At 41.1% G+C, this 21,933-nt stretch overlaps 3 protein-coding genes across 4 annotated transcripts; 1 reads left to right on the top strand and 2 right to left on the bottom strand.

Moving 5' to 3' along the window:
* Positions 1-1,636: 1,636 nt before the first annotated feature.
* RB195_015091 (uncharacterized protein) lies at positions 1,637-2,218 on the bottom strand (the record flags this gene model as incomplete). Its single annotated transcript, XM_064205627.1, has 1 exon — positions 1,637-2,218. One exon carries the CDS (start codon positions 2,216-2,218, stop codon positions 1,637-1,639), a length of 582 nt encoding a protein of 193 aa, XP_064061508.1.
* Positions 2,219-2,562: 344 nt separating this feature from the next.
* On the bottom strand, positions 2,563-8,263 carry RB195_015090 (uncharacterized protein; the record flags this gene model as incomplete). Of its 2 annotated transcripts, XM_064205625.1 has the most annotated exons (8): positions 2,563-3,194; positions 3,257-3,577; positions 4,064-4,225; positions 4,286-4,388; positions 4,487-4,662; positions 4,731-4,857; positions 7,966-8,087; positions 8,167-8,263. In XM_064205625.1, 8 exons carry the CDS (start codon positions 8,261-8,263, stop codon positions 2,563-2,565), a joined length of 1,740 nt encoding a protein of 579 aa, XP_064061506.1. The 2 variants fall into 2 exon arrangements, with proteins under 2 accessions (XP_064061506.1, XP_064061507.1); XM_064205626.1 differs by lacking the exons at positions 7,966-8,087; positions 8,167-8,263 and having other exon boundaries at positions 4,073-4,225; positions 4,487-4,628; positions 4,679-4,788.
* A 2,046-nt stretch (positions 8,264-10,309) lies between these two features.
* Positions 10,310-19,549, top strand: RB195_015089 (uncharacterized protein; the record flags this gene model as incomplete). The annotated part of the gene is made up of 5 exons (XM_064205624.1): positions 10,310-10,362; positions 12,442-12,561; positions 18,614-18,660; positions 19,228-19,339; positions 19,429-19,549. The coding sequence occupies 5 exons, from the start codon at positions 10,310-10,312 to the stop codon at positions 19,547-19,549; spliced, it is 453 nt and encodes a 150-aa protein (XP_064061505.1).
* Between the last annotated feature and the right edge of the window lie 2,384 nt (positions 19,550-21,933).

Below are 21,933 nucleotides of genomic sequence, written 5' to 3'. Positions count from 1 at the left end.
AGCAGGGACGCAGAGTTACTATCTATGTACCGGGGGTCCGCATCCCCTTGCGTGGCATCTTTTTTCTCGAGATAGGCTCCACCAACATCGGGGCTGTGGTTTGCTGGGAGAGATGCACGCATTAATATCTACAGGCAATTAGTGTTTTGCAGTTTTGCAGTAAAATCCTTACAAACACTACTTTCCAGTAGCCATGTTCTAACAGCAGAAACTAAAATAAAGAAAGAACTAAATCTTACGTAATAATTCACCTTAGGCTTTGAGAAGGACTGAAGAGACTAAGAACTTACATTATTATGTTGAAGAGTGTTGTGATCTGTAGTCGGGTGCAAATGAAACGGAGTTCGGTGCACTTGCGTGCGCGGTCGCGCCCGAAGTTGTGTAGAGGAGCTAGCGGTTGGATCGAGGTGGGACCATCACGAACAGCACCGATGAGTGGATTAGTGCCATATTTATACGTTATGTCCTCGGCGTGCACTGTTTTGCCGCCTCCCGGCAACGGAAGATCAGTGAGGTGCTAGTGGATGCACCGACGTCGTCGATAAGTTTCAAGGACTTTTTTTGTATCTTTTTCGTTCCTTCTCTCCATGCACATGACTCGGATTATTTCAAAATCCTCTTCAGTAGCAGGATCCTTTTTCGCTACCATCGAAGACATCACACTACGACTATCGTCGTATCGATCGAGGATACAGAAAGCAAATGTATAGTTGGGTCAGAACAACATGAAACACAGTGTAATTGCACGAGCGGTTCTTTTTACTTTTTTTCGTCTTTTATGTTTCTTTTCTTGTGTTTTTGTTATGTTTGCTGTATTTGCTTTTGCTATATAGATCTATATTGTATCTGAATTATTCTTAGGATATTGTTTTGTTCCTATTTATGTATTTATTTTCATATTAATGTTTGTTTTGTTCATGAAGGACGGTGAGTTAGCAGAGAAACAAAGAAAAACTTTAACAGAAGTAAATACAATTGTGAACCAAATCTCAAAAGCAAAACATGAACAAATGCAATAACTTGGAGCAATAAACTTAAGAGCAATACAGGTACAATATAGGTCTCTTTAGCAAAAGCAAATACAGCAAACAACAACAATACAGAAAAATTTAAAGACAAAAAATCAGAAAGAAAAGCAGAAAGAATGGAAACAATCAAAAATTGCGGACTGACTGACGTCACATGGGGAATTGCAAACAATGCCTACCGCAGACCGTCTACGAGCGGTCAGACACCGCGCTGCTCCAGCGCGGCCGCTCGTGCAACTACACCGTGCTTAATGTTGACCCAACTGTACCACTGGTTGCACACAAGGACCTAGGACATCAGGCTGACATGTTCGACAACAACTGAAGATGTTTGCATTCCAAGAATTTTCTACCACTACGACATTCTGTTTTACATTAAAGTTATATTTGATTGCTGTGGTAATTTGCGAGAGCACAGCAGTAATTTAATAAGGAGTCAGGAGAATAAAGTTGCGAACAGTAAAAAATAATCACTTAGCAGAAGTGCTTAGACCGCAGGAAGTGCAAAACAGCTCAATCGAGGGGGAGATTCTGTACCGAGTCCAAAACAAAGCTTACAATGATGCTGGACGCCCATTTTGTGAGAGAAAAAAAAACAGGAAGTACCTTCATTTCTGCTTCAAAGAATCACAACGATTCCGAAATCTCTCGAGCTCGTCTTTGTTGTACAGACTTATCCACTGCGGCCATTCAGTGCTGAAGCCGGATCCCAAACCACTCATCTCTCTCTTAGGAAGAAAGGAAAGAGTTCTTTTTTCAATGGCAAAATCTTCCGGTGATGACTTAACTTTACTCAATCGACGGGCAGATGTCCTGACGCGATTACCCGCATCTTCGCCGAGGTGTATCCTTGAACATAGTTCCGCCCAACCTTTTCGATCTTCTGCGAAAGCTTGCACGGAATCAATCCATTCGTCGCTACTTAATATCCTGCGAAACCTTACGTCTCGCCTGAACTGCCTATCTCCGCCGAGTGTCCTCAGGTCCTGTTTCACCACCTCCATGAAGAACTTCCGTTTTCGACCAGGCGGCCTCTTCCAGCTTGAATCCGACAAACTCAAATCTCGTGGAACAAGGCGACCTGCTGGTCTTCCTATATATGACGAAAGAAGCGAAGACAATTTTTTGTAGCCACTTTCGATGGCGGTGCGAGATGTTGATATCTTCCACGTGTCATCAGCCGGTACCATTGTGGCATACTGCAGGCCAAAGGTAGTCAAACAACCGTCTAAGCATCTTCCTTTTCGTGAAAACAAGCTTATCCATCACCGAAAACGGTGCTGCCCAACTCTGCGATCCGTATATCATGATTGGACGAATTGTGGATAGGTAGACGTCGTTGGTGAAGGAGGTCGACATTTCGTAAAGGAGTTGAATGCGGTAATGGCCTTAGCGCATCTTTGCTGAATATTTTTCTCGTAGCTGCCGTTGTTCTTCAGCAAACAGCCCAGGTAAAAGAACTCATCGTCGAGTTCAATTGGTTGTTCGCCCACCCTGATTCCCTGTTCGTTCGAGGTCTCGAAGAGATCCACATCTACTTGCATTTATCAGGGCGTAGACGTAATCTATAGGTTGCGGTCAACTTCGATACGAGGTTGACAACATGTTGAGGTCTTGTAGTGCTTTCAGCGAATAACATACGACCATAACGCGAAACACCGTCGGCGTACTTGAGATCAGTCAAGGGGCACCCTGATAATTCTAAGACGATGTCGGCAGGATACTGATCGACTTCTTCTCGCATGATATCGTCGAGAGCAAAGTTGGTCAGGAAGGTTCCTGCCACTGCCCCTTGTCTTACTCCAGCTACCACCTCGAATGGTATTGTATATCCGGCTGGTGTTCGCACTGCAGCAGTTGTTCGTTGATTCATGTCATCAAGCACGCGAACGAACTCTCTGATACTCTGTCGGCGCGCGTTCAGAACACGGCCTTGATGAGGAGAGTCGAAAGCGGCTTCAAAGTCCAGAAAGGCTGATTGCGTTGGCGTCGAGTACCGCTGCCAGATTTCGGTCACTCTCCTAACGATGAACGTCTGGTCAATCTTAGATTGGCCAGGACAAAAGCCAGCTTGCTCGTCGCGCGTTGTTTCTTCGCGATGTTTAATGAGTCGGTCCAGGATAATCCGCTCCAAAACCTTGTATGTAACACGTAACAAGGAGATTCCTCGATAATTCCTACGGTCCGTGGATGATAACTTCTTGTGAAGGGGAATTATGATAGCGTACCTCCACGAGTCAGGTATCCCTTCGTATATCCATATTGAAGTATGATCTTTGCCATTTCACGAAGCCCAGGCGGAGAAAGATATTTCAGCATTTCTGCGTTAATCTTGTCTTCTCCACCAGATTTTCCATTTTTCATCTTTTGGATACAGATCAGAACCTCCGACTCGGTCGGTGGTTCCTCGCTAACCGCATATATCGGTGTACGAACGTGCTCGGTTTCGAGAACTGATGCCGCGTGCCGGTTCAGCAAGGTCTTGAAGTGATCCCTCAAAATTGGAAAGGCTGCTTCACCGACTGCCTTTCCACTGGCAGTGTTGTGGACTGGAGAACATCTTTTTATCTTTTCGTCATACTGTTTTAATAAAGCATGCGTTTTCCGCGGTTCTTGTTCTCCGAGCCTTTTCAGACTCCTTCGCTTTCGATGTCGTTATCGCGGTCTTGTTGCGGTTGACGATGCAACTTCCTTCCAAGAAATCGCCAGTGCTGCGAGCGACACATACGTAGTAGTGCGTGGATCTTGTCTCCGCGGATGATGCAGAAAGCAAACTTTTCCCGCAGTATTTGAACCGGGAGGGTTTCCTTTGCAGCGTCCTGGATGCGCTTTGTAGAGGAATCTGCAACGCAAAGCTTCTTCCTGGTCCATACTCCAACATGAATAGACGTGGCATTGGCGGAAATTCTTTCTGCATTCATCATCTTTCAGACCGTCATATCGATTTTTGGTAGGGGAGGTACTCCTCGGTTTCTCTTCTGCAACAGTTACGAAAGGCTGAGAAGAACTAGACGGTGATTAGTGTCGGAAGCAACATCCCAAACAGCTCTGGATTTTCGGATATCCGACTGAGGGATGTTCCTCGCCAGAACGTAGTCGAGCTAACGTTTGAGAGTCCTCATCGTCCGCTTGCACTGCTTTTCTGGCGTCAAAAGAGTTGACCTTCTTCACGTAAGCTGACAGCGACGATGACTCCTCTTAAGCGTTCAAACGATGATGAAGCAGGTGCTGCTTACAAAAGTCGACCAGACGATTACCCTCATCCAACGTGCGCTCCACTGGATAATACCATTTCTCTAGCACATCGAATTGTTGTTCAAGTCCAATCTTCGCATTCGCGTCGATTACAACAATGATCACCTGCTTGTTGTGCGTTTTAAACACTAACGCATTGACTTCATCGTAGAAGGCGACGTTACTGTTTCTTCAGCGGTTTCCGTAGGTGCGCGGCCACTTACGATTTGAAGTTTACGTCCTCTGCGATCTTGCAGTCCTACGAAGGCGCATCTAGAAGACGTTGAGCCAAATTCCTCCACCAGGTTGCTGTAATCGTTCCTCACAGCTATCGCGCAGCCATCTACTTTCTTCTCATCAGTATCGCTGCAGTATATGGTGTGACTTGCGTGCGTGTTGTCTGCAGTGCAGCAAACGGCACAGAGAGATATCGCAGAAGCCGAGACAGGGCAGTTTGTTGGAGTTCACTCGACAATGTTCGACAGTTCAGCGTGACGAAACGAATGGTTGTTGCCAAAGATCCCATGCTCCCTTCAGGCCAGAAATGGTAGGTACCTTTATACGCAGCCCCTTTCAGTAATAGATCATGATAGTACTGAATTACAACACTATAGAGATCAAACGTAATGTTTCTTCTTTAAATAGGTGAGCGCGTTATCGTGATCCATCACAATCGTCAGAGCCAGAATATTACGTGATCGATGTCGTCGATGCCGATCCAACAGATATCCGCGATTATCTTCCTATTTCGGAACAATTTTCATTGCACTATGTCTTGTGCTAAGTGTGCAGTGGTCGATAAAGGTCCCGTCAAATCTGAGACACACCCGTAGCAGAAACTCGTACCTAGTGGCTTTGCCAGAGCATCACCGCTACATCACTATGGATGCCCACCGCCAAGGGAGAAGGGGATTGCTCAGCTAGCACTTCTACCGTTCTCGTGGATCACAATCATCAGAATGAATCACGATGGCACAATCGGATCACAATAGCTTACTATTGTACCAAATAACGAGTAGGCTCATGGACGAGGAACCAACAATTGCCATAACCACGACCCTTCTGATTACTACAGTTCACATCAATTTGGCTTAGAGCTTGTTATCTTCCAATTACTAAAAAATCTCCATGACTTTGATCTATTTCTTGGTTTTGGCAGGTCAGATTATCAGGACTAAACTTAGTGGCTGCAGGTTTATGTGTACGTGGAGTTTTCTACACTTTTCTCTCCGCTGAATCTCAGTGTTATCCGTTCATCTTTGCCTTCTTCTTACACTCTGTTGTTTTTTGCTGTTGTGGTTTTTTAGGTGTTTTCCAAAAGCTTTCAATTAAGACTTCTGTCCTGCGTTGCTGTTCGGCTTGTTCCATTATAACACTCGTGGCCCAACCATACTTTTAATTCGTGAAATTATGAGCGCCTAACTCCCTAAATGAGTTCCTAGACACTTGCAGCTATGACTTCCAAGAATATCATGGATATTTACTATTGTCCGGAACGCATGATGAGTAAGCCTTCCTTTAACACTGGAATCCTTCCGCTTCTGAAATTTACTGCAGCTCCGCATTTCAGTGTTTACTACTTACCCAGCTCTTGAATCACTATGTGATTTATGCAAAACTGAGAAAATTAGTGGCTACATGCAATTATGTATGGGGTACGACTTTATGTGTGGAGAAACAAAACACATTTGAACCAGATATGGTTGTTCTTGTTTTGGAAACGAAAACAGTATTTTCACTTTTCCTATAATATAATGACTATAGAATTCGCTAAATTTAAAAGGGAAAAATCCAAGGGCAGAAAGTATTCAGAAGTGTGCTAATGACGTTTTGCGTCATAACCGACGTATTTGTCATGTTCAAGCGGTAAATAACGGGATTCAAAAAACCTTCATGTGAGAACTTGGCGCGGAAATATTTACAACCAGTAAAAATGCTGAGTTTTCAGAATATTCCACCCATGTGAACAACTCAGCCTTACCCTTCAGTTCAGGGAGCTTCACATAGTCTCATCATTGTCTATAGCTTCGTAATCTGTTTTTCATGTTCATCTCGACAAATTAAATTCCATATTCTTTGAGACCTGTCCTTTATTCCCATCATATAAATTGAGAAAAGGAGACTTCCGGGCTTTGGTGCAGCTGAAATTTCTCGCTGGCTTCAATATGGTGGTAAAGTAGGCAGCTAGAGTTCTAGGTGATCTGATCAAAATTCATCTCATTTTTTCTTTAAAGTGTTGTCGCTGATGACTTCTTCAACGATCTGTTGTCACCATGTCTGACTTTTAATAAACGTCAGCGTGATGATGATTCTGTATTTTATTGTTTTGATCCGGGCACTTGTTAAAATCATTTATTTGCGACTCCCGACTCGGCGAGATCGTCTTCTTCACAGTTTGAAAAGGTGGAATCGAAAGTGATTTATCTGATCAAACGCCTTCTCCGCCCGAAAATGAAATTCCCAAGTATCCTTTTCGATATTAGATTTGAGCCTTTCAGGCTCTGAAGAAAGCGAAGTCGCCGTAACGCAAGCAAGAATGAAAATTTCAACAACCCTGTGGCGGGCTCAGCTCAAGAAAATACTGAATCCAGTGTCGGATTCACTTCCTAGTTATTGCACAAAAGCCTGAACACCAGTACCTTTCTCTTTACGGAGAACTCATTTTCAGCTTCTGAAACAGTTGTTAAAAAAAACATGTAGGGTATTTCAATGACGCAAAAGTCATTAGATTACGGAATCAAATCAGGTCAAGATGAACTTTAGATGAACTCCTGAATTTAAGAACAAGAGCGAGATTGTGAGTTATCAAGGATAATTCATGCGAAAGAAGAACACCAACGCATTTTCTAATTAGAATTCTCTAGAAATTAGAATAATTCTTCGAGGTTCCCATTCACGGACACAAAGTAGAGCTTTGCAAAAGAAATGAAGTTTTCCAGTAATTTATGGAGAGCGTTTGTGGCGAAAATTACAAAAACTTGGATGTTCGCGCTATTTGCTTCCTCGTCTCTCCGTTCATTTTACCACATTCCAAAGTATCTTCACTAGAAAATGCGAATTGGAAGAGTGATACTAATTTTGCTAATCTTCAACATTTTTGAATTAGGCCCTAGATATGCTTTTCTTACTTCATAGTAATTGAATTTGCGCAAATGACCACAGCTTCCACGGCAACGCCCATCCAGCAACACAAGGGTTTCTTTAAGATACCTACAAGTATGAATCTTAAAGACATCACCCCACGAATCTGATGTGATGCAGATTTCAGGTGGAGTATTCGTACACGGGATGGGAGACTATGGAGATGGGGGTGATTCCGTCCATTTCTTCGTAATTGTCATAAAAAACGGCCCGGAAGATGCGGCGCCGCACAAGGCTCCAGTCGAACTCCCTGTAGAAAATAGTGCGCCAAAACGCCTGAAGCCACATTTTCCGGGCCATTTTTTACGGCAATTAGGAAGAAACGGACGGAATCATCCCCATCTCCACAGTCTCCCATCCCGTATACGAATACTCCACCTGAAATCCGTACCACCTCAGATTCGTGGAGTGATGCCTTTAATTCACCATCACACAGAACATTTTCTTTTTTTTTTTAGTTATACAATTGGGCCTCGTAGATTTGTCGGTAATGTTTCAGAACGTTGTGCCGTTCCATTATTTTAAAAACACTTGATATTTCTTTATTTCAGCATGCTAATACCTCATAAAGTTCGTCTAAGTTAACTCTCAAATTTTGGTGTTGCGCTTTTCTGAGGACACTATCCATATTATTCACACCGTCATCACATTTCTCAAGGCCTCCTCGAACAACAAACGATCTAGCTTGATTTCAATTCTGAGGTTAAGAAAGGTCTCAGTGTTGCGACCACTAGATACAGAACTATAGTTAAAAGCAACGAACCAGGGCTTTGACGTATTGCGAAATCCACAGCGTAAGCATAGAGTTCTGGTAATACATTGCAGAATCCCTCGTGGTTCCACTGATTTTCCCTAATCATCGTAAAAAACGGCATGGAAGACACCTTTTTTTACGACTATTTCAGTTGCAACGCACCACCCACGCACCGCATCCACGAGCGCGCGGTCGAAGATTAATGATCTCTTCTCACTAGCCTATGCGAGTGAAACCAATGGATAGGGTGGTGGGGGAAGTTGCACATTCAGACGCGTTCTAACTTAACTCGTAGGAACTAAAGCGGTTTCCGCCCTTTTTTTTACGACAATTGAGGAAGGATTTGCAGAACCGCGCTGAGTTTCGCAATCTACGATTCGAACTCTACGCTTTCGCTGTGAGTTCCGCATCACATCAATGTTGTGTTACGATGATTCAACACAGACAATCTAGCAGTGCTCATGTAGTCTCATGGAGTCAAAGACCGACGCCCGATGAAATTGTGTAAGAGGTTATTCTCGGGCTAGCACCCTCGTCTGTAGCAATCCGATGGGAATGAGTGATGTAAGCGAGGACCTCACCTCAGTCGCGAATGTTGGCTTTACCGCAACGTTTTGAGCCCAGACACACAGAGCCAGAGTATCACGAAATTGACGATGTTGGGATCTCTCGTGGACAATAAGAGATTCGGTGTATAAATTACAAGTATGGGTGCGTTCACGCTTAATTCTTCTGAGAGTCCAGAAAAACGGTGTGCGGAACTTCTACGATACCTCATAACGCGCCGCTATCGCATCAGTCGCGTCTACGAGCCGTTTCTCACGCCGTTTTTCAGGAGGATTAGGAGGAATTGAGCATGAACACGCTCATACTCGTAATCTATACTCTGAATCCTTTATTGCGCGTGACTCACCCCAATTTCGTGATACGCTGCCTATAAGTAGCCGGACCAGGGTTCAGATCGTTTTGGGCCGATTATAGTCAGGTAGTGAACGACAATCAGTGTTCGCCTACAGAAACCCCAAAATTACAACTTCATCTAGTAGACACTAGCGTTTAAGTTGTAAAAACACAGTTGTAAAATTCCTCCATGACGTTTCAAGTTATAATAGTTCGAAATTATCCAACCTACTTCGCTGGCAAATCTGTTCCGAACTTTTCACGCTTATCTCCAAATTTCCTTCTTCTCTTGTTTGCTTACTTCTTCAGCTTGAATTTCTGCTAGACCGGTAAGAAAACCGACATATGTACACCGACATAACCCTCTTATTTACTTCCTATCTAAACACCTCATGAGGCATGAAAACTCCTCGTAGTTCCCTTTGCCGCCAGAGCGAACTAATCTCGTTTCTAGTGAGCAGATGAGTAGCTAAACTGAGAAGTTCTTTCATCACCACGAGCTGATTGACTTCCGGTCGGCCATAGATAATGTCATGATTACTTGCATTGAATCTGGAACTCGTACTACACCTGATAACGTCAGTTCACGTGATCTTTATCATTTTACAGCTACTTCGTTTGTTGACATTGTGCCTAAGCTCCCCTAAATTCAGTCCATAACAATTTTGAAGTGGTGCGGAACCCACAACGAAAGCGTACTACGGGCTGTGCCAAGAGTTCGGATAAGTAGGCCGCAGAACCCAGAGTGATTTCGCTCATTTTTCCCTGATCGTCGTGAGAAAAGGTGTGGAAACAGCTTTATTCTCCACGAATAACGTTAGAGCGCGCAAAGTTCTAACACGCAAAGTAACACGCAATGTAACACGCAAACGCAAAGTTCTCCGACCGCTTGCAGTTGAGTGCGGCACGTGCGCAAGGGTGGCGTGCTGCAAGTGAAATCGTCGCAAATCCGGTACCTTGTGAGGACACAAGCTGGTACATGTTGAGTTCTTGTAATGTTTTCCAGAATTAGTAGCCTCAGTTCGCATCAATAAGTTGCCTTTTTTACATATAAAGGATAAAGGATAAGGTTTTTGGCGTTAACCAGTCCGCTTGGGATTCGTCCCCACGCTCACTTCAATTCAGAATCGTTTGAAGTTCATGAACGTGTAACTGGCCTATACAATGACTTGCGGTGGCTAGCCAAGTGTGTCAAGTCAGTGTTTTTATCCTCCCAGACAAGTCTGCTACCAATTTTGTCGACCTCGAAGGGATGAAAGGCTTGGTGAGCACTAGAGCGGACTCGAACCTCCGATCGACCGTGCGGTGCGGAAAGGGGGACCTCTAACCGCTACACTACACCCACCCCTTCATCCTTTATATGTATATATATATATATATATATATTATATATTTGATACACATAATATCCTCCGAATATGTTTAGTTGATTGGCTTCTTTACCACCGTGGTAAAGCGGTGGTAAAACAGTGGGTACGGTGGTAAACATAAGTTTAACAACTTTTTCGTCTTTGAATTTTTGCTGTGATTTTTTATTTTGTTTTGGTATAATCGAGAACACATTACCGGCAGCGATGGAAGAAATGCACTGCCGTTTGAAAAAGGCGGAAGCAACAAACAAAATGTCTATTTCTAGAAATTTCAGACAAAACTTTTGCAATTTTTCAGTCAATGTTTTGTTTGCGTTAGTTTTGCTCTGTCTTGAGGAACCTTTGTCATGTTCTGCACTTTCGCAACAAATTTCTTCTTTTTTGAACTGGATAAGAAGCAAAAAGTTGCTCTGGATATGCAGAAGCTAATTATCAAAGTAGTTTCTTAGGATGCAAAAATAAAAAAAAATCCCACTTAATGTACATCCATACTCTGTCAACAGCATTCTAGACACCTACAACAAAAAATGTTTTGAAAGTATATAACATGACAAAGGCGCAACAAGAAAACGCTAAACTAACTCGAACTATGTAAAAAATAATTACATTTCTCAATAGATTTAAAAATACGGAGTTTATTCCTGCCCTTTCCCCTTTTTAGAACAGTATTGAATTCTTTACAACGACAATGTAGACTAGATCTAATCAAAAGAAAATGAAAAATAGCAGAGGAAAAATGGCAGGAGAAAAAACTGGCAAACTTTTTTTACGTCGCTGTATATCTTTCTCCTTCCAGACACTCTCCCTTTCTTGCCTCATAGGATTAGGCGCTAGGTTAGGAAAATGAGCATGTTCACGCTCCATTCCCACTAATAGTTCTGGAAAAGGGCATTTGAGACGGCTTTCCTTGACGAATTTTCTTTCGCGAAATCGTACAATACGCGATTCCCGTGCGCGCGCTTCCACGAGCGGATGACGATGCTGCTTTTAAAGAAGTCTTTGAAATTTTCTCTCATGTGGAATGACACTGTAACCCTAGAATTTGCTGAGTATTCGGTACTGCTACAAATCACTTATGGTGAAAGCTATGCAGCTTTCTGCAGGGCGCGTATGTACCGCGTCATCCTACCGTAGTTTCCGTTTTAATAGGATTCATTTCATTTTAATTTTTCATTTTAATAATAAGATAAGAAAGGTGTAATTCGCGTGATACATCTAAAACTTATTGGTTTCTACGATTGTCATCGATGTCACCAGTGTATTGAAATGTGACGCCCATTCTCGAGGATGAGGTCGCAAAAACTAAGAGTCACGAACGACCTCAAAACCCTGTTCTTTATTACTTCTACAGATAAAAGTCTGAGTTTAAAGGATAAAGTTTCTGGCGTTAATCGATTGGCTTGGGATGCGCCCCAAGTTCACTTTAATTCCGAATCGTTTGAGGTTTACGAACGTGTAATTGGCCTAGACAATGACTTGCCGTGGGTCGCCCGATGTGTCAATTCAGTGTTTTTATACTCCCAGACAAGTCCGGTAAAAATTTATCGATGAAATGCTTGGTGAGCACTAGGGCGGATTTGAACCTCCGATCGATCGTGCAGGAAGCGGAAACTCTAACCGCTACACTAGACCCGCCTCCACATTTATATAAATGTATATATATATATATATATATATATATATATATATATAATTCCTTATTTGTTCTTCTTTTTCATCAGTTTCGGATGTCCATCGAATTTACTCTAATTATTGGAGGTAAAAAGCACTCCTGCTATCCAGGATATCCAGGATCTTTGCCAGTCCGTGATTGTTAGTGTCAGTGGATCACTGCTGTGTAGTGGGCCCTTCTATTTATTTTTTAAGTAGTATAAGTAACGCCGCGCCGATGACCACAGTCCATTACAAATTTTTAGAAAGTTCAAAATTAGTTTTTTTTGTGAGAAATTTGGGACCAATTGAGAGCGAAGGGAAGCGGACCATTTTTTCGGATTTTTATGACATATTTTTTCAGGGAGCTGTTCTCATGTTCCATCACATCCAAAAAAGGCTACTCTATCAAAAAATGGAGGTTCTGGGAATTTTTGCCGCGTTCGTCGCTCGTTGGAATTTTTTATTTGGGCGGCTTTACGGAGTATGTTTACGTTATAGCGGTATAATCAAATTGAAGAAATCCATATATATCCTGTGTGACAACAGAGTCAGCATTGCTATTCTACTCATGAAAATCAGTATTTTCAGGGCTGTACTTTGGGAATTCTTTTAGCATGCATTTCACTCTCACAATATCGTATAAACAGTGGTGTCTTACTTGCATATTAGGTTTAAAGGCGTCACCCCACGAATCTGAAGTGGTGCAGATTTCAGGTGGAGTATTCGTATACAGGATGGGAGACTACGGAGAGGGGGGTGATTCCGTCCATTTCTTCCTAATTGCCGTGAAAAACGGCCCGGAAGATACGGCTTCAGGCGTTTTGGCGCACTATTTTCTACAGGGAGTTCGACTGGAGCGCGCCAGTCTTGTGCGGCGCCGCATCTTCCGGGCCGTTTTTTACGGCAATTAGCAAGAAATGGACGGAATCATCTCCCTCTTCGTAGTCTCCCGTCCCGTATACGAATACTCCACCTGAAATCTGCATCACCTCAGATTCGTGGGGTGATGCCTTTAAATTCTTACTTTCTCCCTTGCAGTATGGTTTGCATTTTTTCCTGTAAGCGACTGGGCTTCTGAAACCGTATCCATAACCGTAATATATTTAGGCTTTCAAAGATAAATGGGTACGATAAAAGTGATAAGCGAACTTCTTTCTCCGACCATGCGATCCACTATTACTTGATAGATTTACTGACGCAAACTCAGTGCAATGGTACGTGGTTGCGGTAACGAGGTATTCGTTAGATGAACATTTCAATGTTGGAATGAATACATGGGGTTTTCGCTGCATGCTGCATTTAACCGCAAAGAAAACTTTCATTAGCGCAGAATACACGTAGACGGTTATCCGCCAAAGCACGTTTATCCAGTTGGATAAATAGTATTGGACACGAGAGCCGGACTCTATTCTATTGATGCACGACGACTATCTGCTTGGATAGAGTGCGTTCGTTCACCAGTAAAATAAAACTTGAGGCGTCTGTTCATTCAGCGTACGGTACTTCGCTAATGCTAAGGTATTCGGTTATAGTTGGGATCAATAATAGCTGTGCAAGAGTATTCTGTGTTTTACTTATAGCAATGTGTTTACCATAATCATTCATGAATCATTCATAAATGAATGCGGTGAACCAGTGTCTTGTACGAGAATGACGAGCCAGTCGATGTTTGAAATCAGTGTTCTACCCTCTCAAGTAAATATCGTACCAATGTACTGACACTGAAGAGATGGCCTGCTCGGTTGGCCATGGGTGGTGACGAACCATCGACTGTAGAAACCGCGTTTAACCCGTTCACCACTACGATACACTGGAAACTGATTCCAGAATATAAACTGCTTATTTAATCGGCACTGTATATCGGATGAAAGAATAGGCAAGGTACCACGAATACTGTAATTTTACTCTATGTCAGCAGTTCTACGTCCTCATGCATTCCCCCGTTCTTGTATGGCTTAGAGAATGTGTGCTTTGGCATGCGCAAAAACTCGTTCACGCTTCGTTAAACACATAAAATATTCATGCAAGCAGCATTGTAAAATATTTTGACGTTAAATTCCTTGGTTGTTATGTCTGTGTTTGATGGACACCACAAAATGCTGCGTGCTGTCAGCTATTCTTCGTTTGCGTTTCTTCGTTTACTGTTATTGGCAAGATAACAGGATGGTTTTCGCATTTCTGTTAGCATCCACTGAGCAACGTCGCTGGGTAGTTAGCAATTCCATTTGGAGTCTATAAAACCTGAAATATGGCGTAAAAATGATTTTAAGTAAAATCGGTAGAAAATACTGGAAATATCTAATTCATTTGGTTGGAAAAAAGGAAATGTTGCTGTTGAGAACTGAGCGTGAGCACTGAAATTTGCCGGAAATCATTTCTCCCATACAAAATCTTACAGTTATCTACAATCATGTACTTATAAGTTTGGATCTCATTCCCATTCATTTTAAAAACAGTAAAATGACTGTGTTTCTGTAAGGCTTGAGCCTTATGCAGGTGTAGCTATGATGGATCGGCAGAAATAGAAAGAATTTTCCAAGACTGTGAAGAAATTCGCACTCTATATCTTCTATGAATCTAGAACTTACTTCTTCTGTGGATCCATGAAATTTGGAGTAATAGACTGAGCTCTGTTGGAGTTCCTGATATGAACACAAGTCTGCCGAAATCAAACCGAAATGATTCAACCTCGAACTCGATCTGGAACTCACATCTTTCGGACAAAGTTTCGCTAACCTCACATTAAGGACATCGTCACTTTTGATGTTTGATTCTTTCCAGCTACATAAATAGGGTTCTTGACGTAGTTTCAAAGTCCATCAGCGAAAATGTGAGGTTGTTTCCACAATCGAAGAAGTGAAATGGATCAGGAGATGAACCTCTGGGTTTTCCCTGAAAAATTTACCTTGTGTGGTAAAATCCAAATCACGCGCTTCCAATTTACCACCTTTTCTTCGTCGGGTAAGCTGGTCACTTTAATGCTCCTGACCCATGCGATTCCTGAATCTATAAACGGTGGTTCTGGTTTTTGTATTGATAAATGCGGAACTCTCAAACTGTGTCTCAGTGTCTCAAATTCTTCCTCAAACCTAAAACTGGAGAGAATTTCCCATAATTTTCCATCCAACACTTTCAGGAATGCTGCCTTTGATTATTCCTGCACCATTACATTCCTAGCATTATTATTTACGTCAAGCTGGACAGTGATGAAACTCTAAGAATTAGAGCAGTTCTTCTTCGAAATACTTTCATTCCTACCTTTTACTGACCCAAACATCTCTAATGTTGCGACAAGAGAATGTATCCAACACCTTGGTCCTTTACTTCTTGCTTTGGAAGTGGCGTTTTGCGCAACTGCGATCATGACCGCTGCAGAAAGAAAGAAAGAGCATGCTTGCATTCAGCACAATTCTCTGAAACAACCTAACTCGATTGAGTAGAAGTAAGGAACTACTTTTCTCCCCTAGTTATCATTGTTTTCACCTAATCTAGCGGTGAAAATGAGTTTCTTCAGAATAGCGTCAGGAAGAGAGGTTCTTCTTATCATGTTCCTGTATTTTTTAAGGGATGCTGAGAGCCTTTTTTGCTTCCTTAAAGCAGTGTATCAAAATTGAGTAGTTCGTATTTGATTTCATAAATCTTTTTGCAATAATTGAAGCATCAGGGTGAGATTTAGACTCCGGCGGGAATTGCAATACCCAAATCAAATAGAGAAATTTTCTGAGATGTGGGAAAAATGAATATGAACTGAGAACTAAATTTTCTTTGTTAACCACTGTGATCGCTCTCAAGAATTTTATTTTATGCTTAGTGCTTCAAGCTTCAGGAACAACATTTCTCCCAACCTTGGTTCCTACCGACAAACCGTTTTTTTCTGAAGGGGTTTCTTTCGTCTATTTTATTCCTCCGTGAAATCACAATCAATATCAAATTTTTTGGATGTCCCAGCAAAGTGAGGAAGAAAGTATTCACGGTCTTGCCAGAGAAAGGTATTGCTCTTTCAAAAGAAAAAGGCTTTTCCAAAATTGAGTGAATGCAACTTGAAACGAGACCAGGTCTTCATAATTATCCTTCTAAAGTACATGTGATGTAATTTTTGAAATTCTTTCACGCTATTTGTTGCATGAAATTTCGTTTAAGTAACGTCTCAATTCAATTACTCATTCTTGTGGCTTCTAAGGCTTCTTCTTAGGCATTTTCTGCTGCTGGTGGTTCATTTCACAGATGTATTTTGTCCAGATGAACTTTACTTAAATTTCTATGCGTGAAGGCTGCTCCAAATCTTTGTTGCAGTATGGGATGCAATGTTGGTTGAACTACATATCCTTGCAAATTTTCGTTCATTTATCTTCTTTAGAATGTTGTGGTTTCAGGGAACTCTTTTTGGGTCAAGGAACACCTTTGATAAAGTTTATTGTAGTATATTACAATTTTAGTACAATTTTGCAGTTACAAGAACAGTCTGAGAAGGAAAAAAAAGGAGAAATCTTGAGAATCAGAACAGATAGCACTTTGAAAGGTACCTCCTTTCAGCCGCTACAATAATAATGAGATCTGGAAAAAAGAATACATTGATAAATGAGTCTTTGGTTGACGAAAACATACTTTTCCTGCAACATGTATGTATTCAAAATTCTTTGATCTTTAATCTTCTTAAATATTCTTTAAAGTTCTGCTTCTACTAATGCTTTCTTTTTTTCTTACTACTATTTTCTTCCAGCGATCTCGCCATAGTTGGGACAACATCGAATCAGGGTTCTGGATCTCTGCGCTTAGTGGGCATTGTTTAGGCTCATTTTTCTCATTAAACTTTACAAGATTTCTTTTACAAGAAGTATGAAACCTATTCCAACTGAGTATAGCTTACACAAACCTATCTTGCACAGGATTTCCCGTAGTGTCTCAATTTTGAGGTTGTGTAAAATATTCTTTAGTACTCACACGTACTTTCTTTATTTTCGCAGAAAGTGTCAACTTCATCTGGAACGAGTTGTTCATACTAATAATTTCAACGAATAAAGTAAATCCATGCTTTTCTACTGCTCTTTCTTCTTGTTCTTTACTAGCACAATAGATTAATTCGAAAATGCTCGTATCTAAACTTATTTGCGCAAGAAAACAAGCGATTTGTTCCAGATATTCGAAACCTCTGCTCTAGTACTCTTTTGAAATTAGTTCATTTTTGATGATGCAGTTATGTAAAAGAAAACTCTCGGCGATATGTACAATGAAATTCACAACCTTGACGAACAGCTTCTTTATTGAATTTATAACGCTTCCACATTAGCCATCGCAATAAATCTGGGAAGCATATCTTCCTCAAATTGTAGAGGTGCGAAAATGCACACGCATATGGGCTGGCACTCACATCTTACGCCTATCGAAGCAGTCAAGTGGCTTGCCAGCCCAGCTTCGGTTAATTCTACACCCAGTTGCTACATTCTCAACAGATGCGCAGCCACCAGTGGTGTTTGCTGTAGATTCACCAAGCTTATACGTTTCAGATCGTGTTCATTCCCCGATCGATCTCACTTTTATCTCGGCTTACACAAAAAAAAAACTCTGTTCTCTTTCTCCGCATACTTCTATCCGCCGTTGTGATTTATTTAATTATAAGCAACTTGGAGCATAACAAAATATGATTTGTGGGAAGAAAATCAATCCTTAAATCTAATTTCGTTTTCACCAGGGACAGTTTGATAGTAAGACCAGAAACTTGGTGCGGCCGATGGTTCGGCACCGCAGCAGGCCAACAAAGCGTTTCAAGGGACGATACATTTGCATTAGTTTGATCGGAAAGAATATAAAACTATGTCTTGGTAGATTGCCCGCTGCAATTACTTATACACACCACATACACATTCACAGCGCTTTTACATAGAGTTCTAAAGGAATTGATAAACACTAGGAATTCTATTCTTTTACTGAATTCGTTCGCTTCTTACTGAAATAATTTATAGGTCTAATATAGATCATATAGATCTGAAGTGACTAGGTTACAGTTACGAATTAAAGAAGGTCACTCTGATCAAATTGGTTACGCTTCCTGCACGATCGATCAGAGGTTCGAATCCGCCCTAGTGCTCACCAAGCCTTTCATCCCTCCAGGGTCGATAAATTGGTACCAGAGCTGTCTGGGAGGATAAAAACACTGACTTGACACATCGGCTGGTCCCCGTAAGTCATTGCATAGGTCAGTTACACGTTCGTTAACCTCAAACGATTCTGAATTGAAGTGAAGTGGGGGGCGCATCCCAAGCGGATTGATTAACGCAAGGGACTTTATACTTTATCTTTTACTCTGATCAAATCGCATCTTAAACTCTTCAACGTTTAAAAATAGCTCTCTTGTTCCCAAAATTATTTTATATGACTCAACGTTATGATGTGTGAGAATGAAAATATAAAGAATTGGATGAGGTTGGCGTCTAAAAGCATTTTCCTGCCATCATATTTCTTGGCGAATCAAAAATGTGGATCGCTAATCCTAGCCACACAACCCTACCATTTTTTATCATCCATTTTGATTTCAGAACTATTGCTCATTGCAGCGTGATCTCCTTCATCGAAGTCCCACCAAGTGAGAATCCTTACAAATTATTTCCCTTTAAAAGTGGTTGCGCTCGGCATGCAGGTAAGTTTGATCTCTCCAGAGAATAAGAGAATACAGGGTGGAAGCAATCCAACTCTTAGCAAACTATAGTCTCTAATACATTCGGGCTCACCCTGAAAGTTGTGGGTCACAGGTAGCATATTTGAAAGCTGCTATGTTAAGAAAAATCATTCTTGTATGTGTCCGAAGCGTCCCGAGCACTTATTTGTGAGCGATCGGTTACGTATAACCTTTCTCCGGATAAAAACACTGATAAGAGTAGTCACCGACTGTTGCAGTGCAGATTAATGTGAAATTCAACAATATTACGGGGTTTATTTTATCTGAAGATAAGATAAGAGAAGTGTAATTTTTCAATTGAAAAAACTTAATTTAAAAGAAAAGGTCAAAATTTTAAGGTTGGGAACTTTCTTCTTACATCCTATATATATTTGGCTTTTTTGAGGTCAGGACCCGGTAAAAAATCAAAGTGAAGTGAAAGATCGTAGGGAAGATACAGAAACCTACTTACGTTATTAATATCAATTTTTAAAGTGAAGTACTCGGAACACTGGAGAGAAAAAGCGTCCTGTGACGAAATGCAACGAAGCCACACCGTTTATCGCATTACCCATACAGTAAACACTTCTTCTAAACATCCACAACAGTATGTGTCTATAAAGTGTTCGCCAACAACATGAAATCATTGTATTAACCCTCTGTCGTATCTCTTCTTTATTTTCATCTATATTAAAGGATTGTCTCGCTTGAGCTATCGCAGAAACTGCATTTTGATCAGACTTGTCACTTAAATCTTAAGGATTTTGTTGTAACGCATGTTGTTATGAAAAGTGGAGGCGTAAACGTTCGACCTTAAATCTTGGCATAATGACCGCAAGTATTTGATGGAAGTGGAAGCGATATCCGTATTTGACAGTTTGAGGTGTTTTCATTCAACGTCCTTATTCTAGTAAGTACCATTACTCCTTAGTAGTGTTGTTTAATGCTCTCTACATAAGAAACGATGTGTAATGAGGATTCGCTCAGGCTTTATATATATTTATATATAAAGTATATAGTATATATTTGTTTATATATATATTATATATACATTTTTTTTCTTTTTACAATCAATTTTAGCCGAGTATCAGAACGTGGTAGCACAGCTGTTTTACGCTGCATATGTATATGTATGTACACGTTAGTCTATGGACTGTTCCTGCATAAATGGTATAGTAAATGGCATGTAGCTACCTATCTGCTAAATAGTATAGTAGAGTTCAAATCTCCTACCACTGCTGGGATTTGTACAACTAAAAAATGGACTGACGTGTTCTAAATAAAAACTCAATTCCTTATTAATTAAAGATCTCAAAGAGCACTGAATTGAATTGCTGATTTTGAGGCACATGTCATATGCTGCATTTTTTTTTCTCATCAACTTACACGGATACCGATATTTTGACGTTAATTGCAATTTAAATTTCATGAGCTATAATTTCCTTCAATCAAGAAAAGCAATCATGCTTGATGAAGCATCTCAAATTTCATCCACTAACTGATCCTGTAAAATTATATGAACATTTTAAAAACGTAAAGAAGTATGTATAATGCCCACATATCAGAGAGACAAGAGATTTCTCTGAGAAAGTTTCAAGTTGCAGAAATGAAGCGGTTATATTTGGCCACTGACAACCGCTGAAAAGTTGGAAAAAGAAAAAGTTGTGTACTTGCTCTCAAAACAAGTATGTATTTCCAAGAAAGCTGCATTTAGAAGGATTAGCAAGCATTTAGAAGGAGAAATAAGAAATTCTCCTAAAGTTGTACTGAATCCTCTCCAGCTGGGAATGCATAGCAGTCTGACCTGAAATATACGTATGATTGGGGTAGCAGAGTGGAATGGTAACGTCTACTTTACGAATACTTAAAGGCATCACCCCACGAATCTGAGGTGGTGCAGATTTCAGGTGGAGTATTCGTATACGGGATGGGAGACTATGGAGAGGGTGGTGATTCCGTCCATTTCTTCGTAATTGCCGTAGAAAACGGCCCGGAAGATACGGCTCCGAGCGTTCCGGCGCACTATTTTCTGCAAGGAGTTCGATTGGAGCGCGTCAGCCCTGTGCGGCGCCGCATTTTCCGGGCCGTTTTTTACGGCAATTAGCAGGAAATGGACGAAGTCACCTCCCTCTCTGTAGTATACGAATACTCCACCTGAAATCTGCACCACCTCAGATTCGTGGGGTGATGCCTTTAACTATAACTTCAGTTCCCTCGCATTTTTTGCACCTAAGCTCATATATCCTCCAAGCGCCAGTATTTCAGGATCTGGTTCCTTAACTTGTTGCCGCTTGCGATTTAAAAGATAAGTGATTTTGTAATAGTTTTTTAGAGTGCAAAATAAACTACATAGGTAGGTAAATAGATATCGTCATCGCAAATCGATGGTTTCCGTCCATATCTAATGATTCAAAGTAAAATGAATCAAGTTACTGAGAGAAAAAGAAAGAGACGCGCTTTCGCATTTTTTTTTTGGTTTCCTGGCGAAGAATTACTGTGATTACTGTACGTAGATGGGAATGCTCTGACCTCTTGAAAGAAGCCTCTTCATTCAGTTTCGTTGATTTTTTTGGTCCTAAGAAAGAGAAGAAGGAAAGTGTTCAACACTAAGCCATACCAGGAAATCGGCTGCTGTACCATGGCTCCAATTTTTTTGAGACTAAAGTTTACCTTTCACATTTGGTAAGAACGTTATATTCAGTGTTTTGCAACGGAACAAGAGGTAATTTGATCGCCAACACCAATTATTCTAGCTCTAATACCGTTGGTGTTAGATCCACTGGCCCTGTCTCGCTAACTTGAGCTCGTTCATCTTTCCAGCTTAAACGCTAATAACCGTACCAGTTTGTAAATGAAAGTACGGTTACTGTGAAGTTTATAAGAATTTACTTTTCATGTGCTGCTCGGTGGAAATGCATGTCGTTCAGTCGGAAGAGAGTGATTGCGTGCTAAAGAATATCAGTATGCAGAAAAATATCAACACGATAAACATAAATATTTTTCAATAATAAAAAATTGGTTCCCGAGTCTAATCCTACACACACAACAAGAAGCCGATCGAAACGCTTTGTTTGCAAGCATTGGTTCTCCTTGTTTACCAAGGAGTCATCAAGAATTTCCTCTTTCGTACCTTTTACTTGAACCGCTTAGTTCGTAGGAAGAGACCGTAATATTTTTATACAAATGTGTTTTTTTCCTTAT

Source organism: Necator americanus, chromosome V, assembly GCF_031761385.1.
Source record: "Necator americanus strain Aroian chromosome V, whole genome shotgun sequence".
NCBI lineage: Eukaryota > Metazoa > Nematoda > Chromadorea > Rhabditida > Ancylostomatidae > Necator > Necator americanus.
The sequence above is the reverse complement of the archived record's forward strand: the minus strand, read 5'-3'. Positions and strand labels throughout refer to the sequence as shown.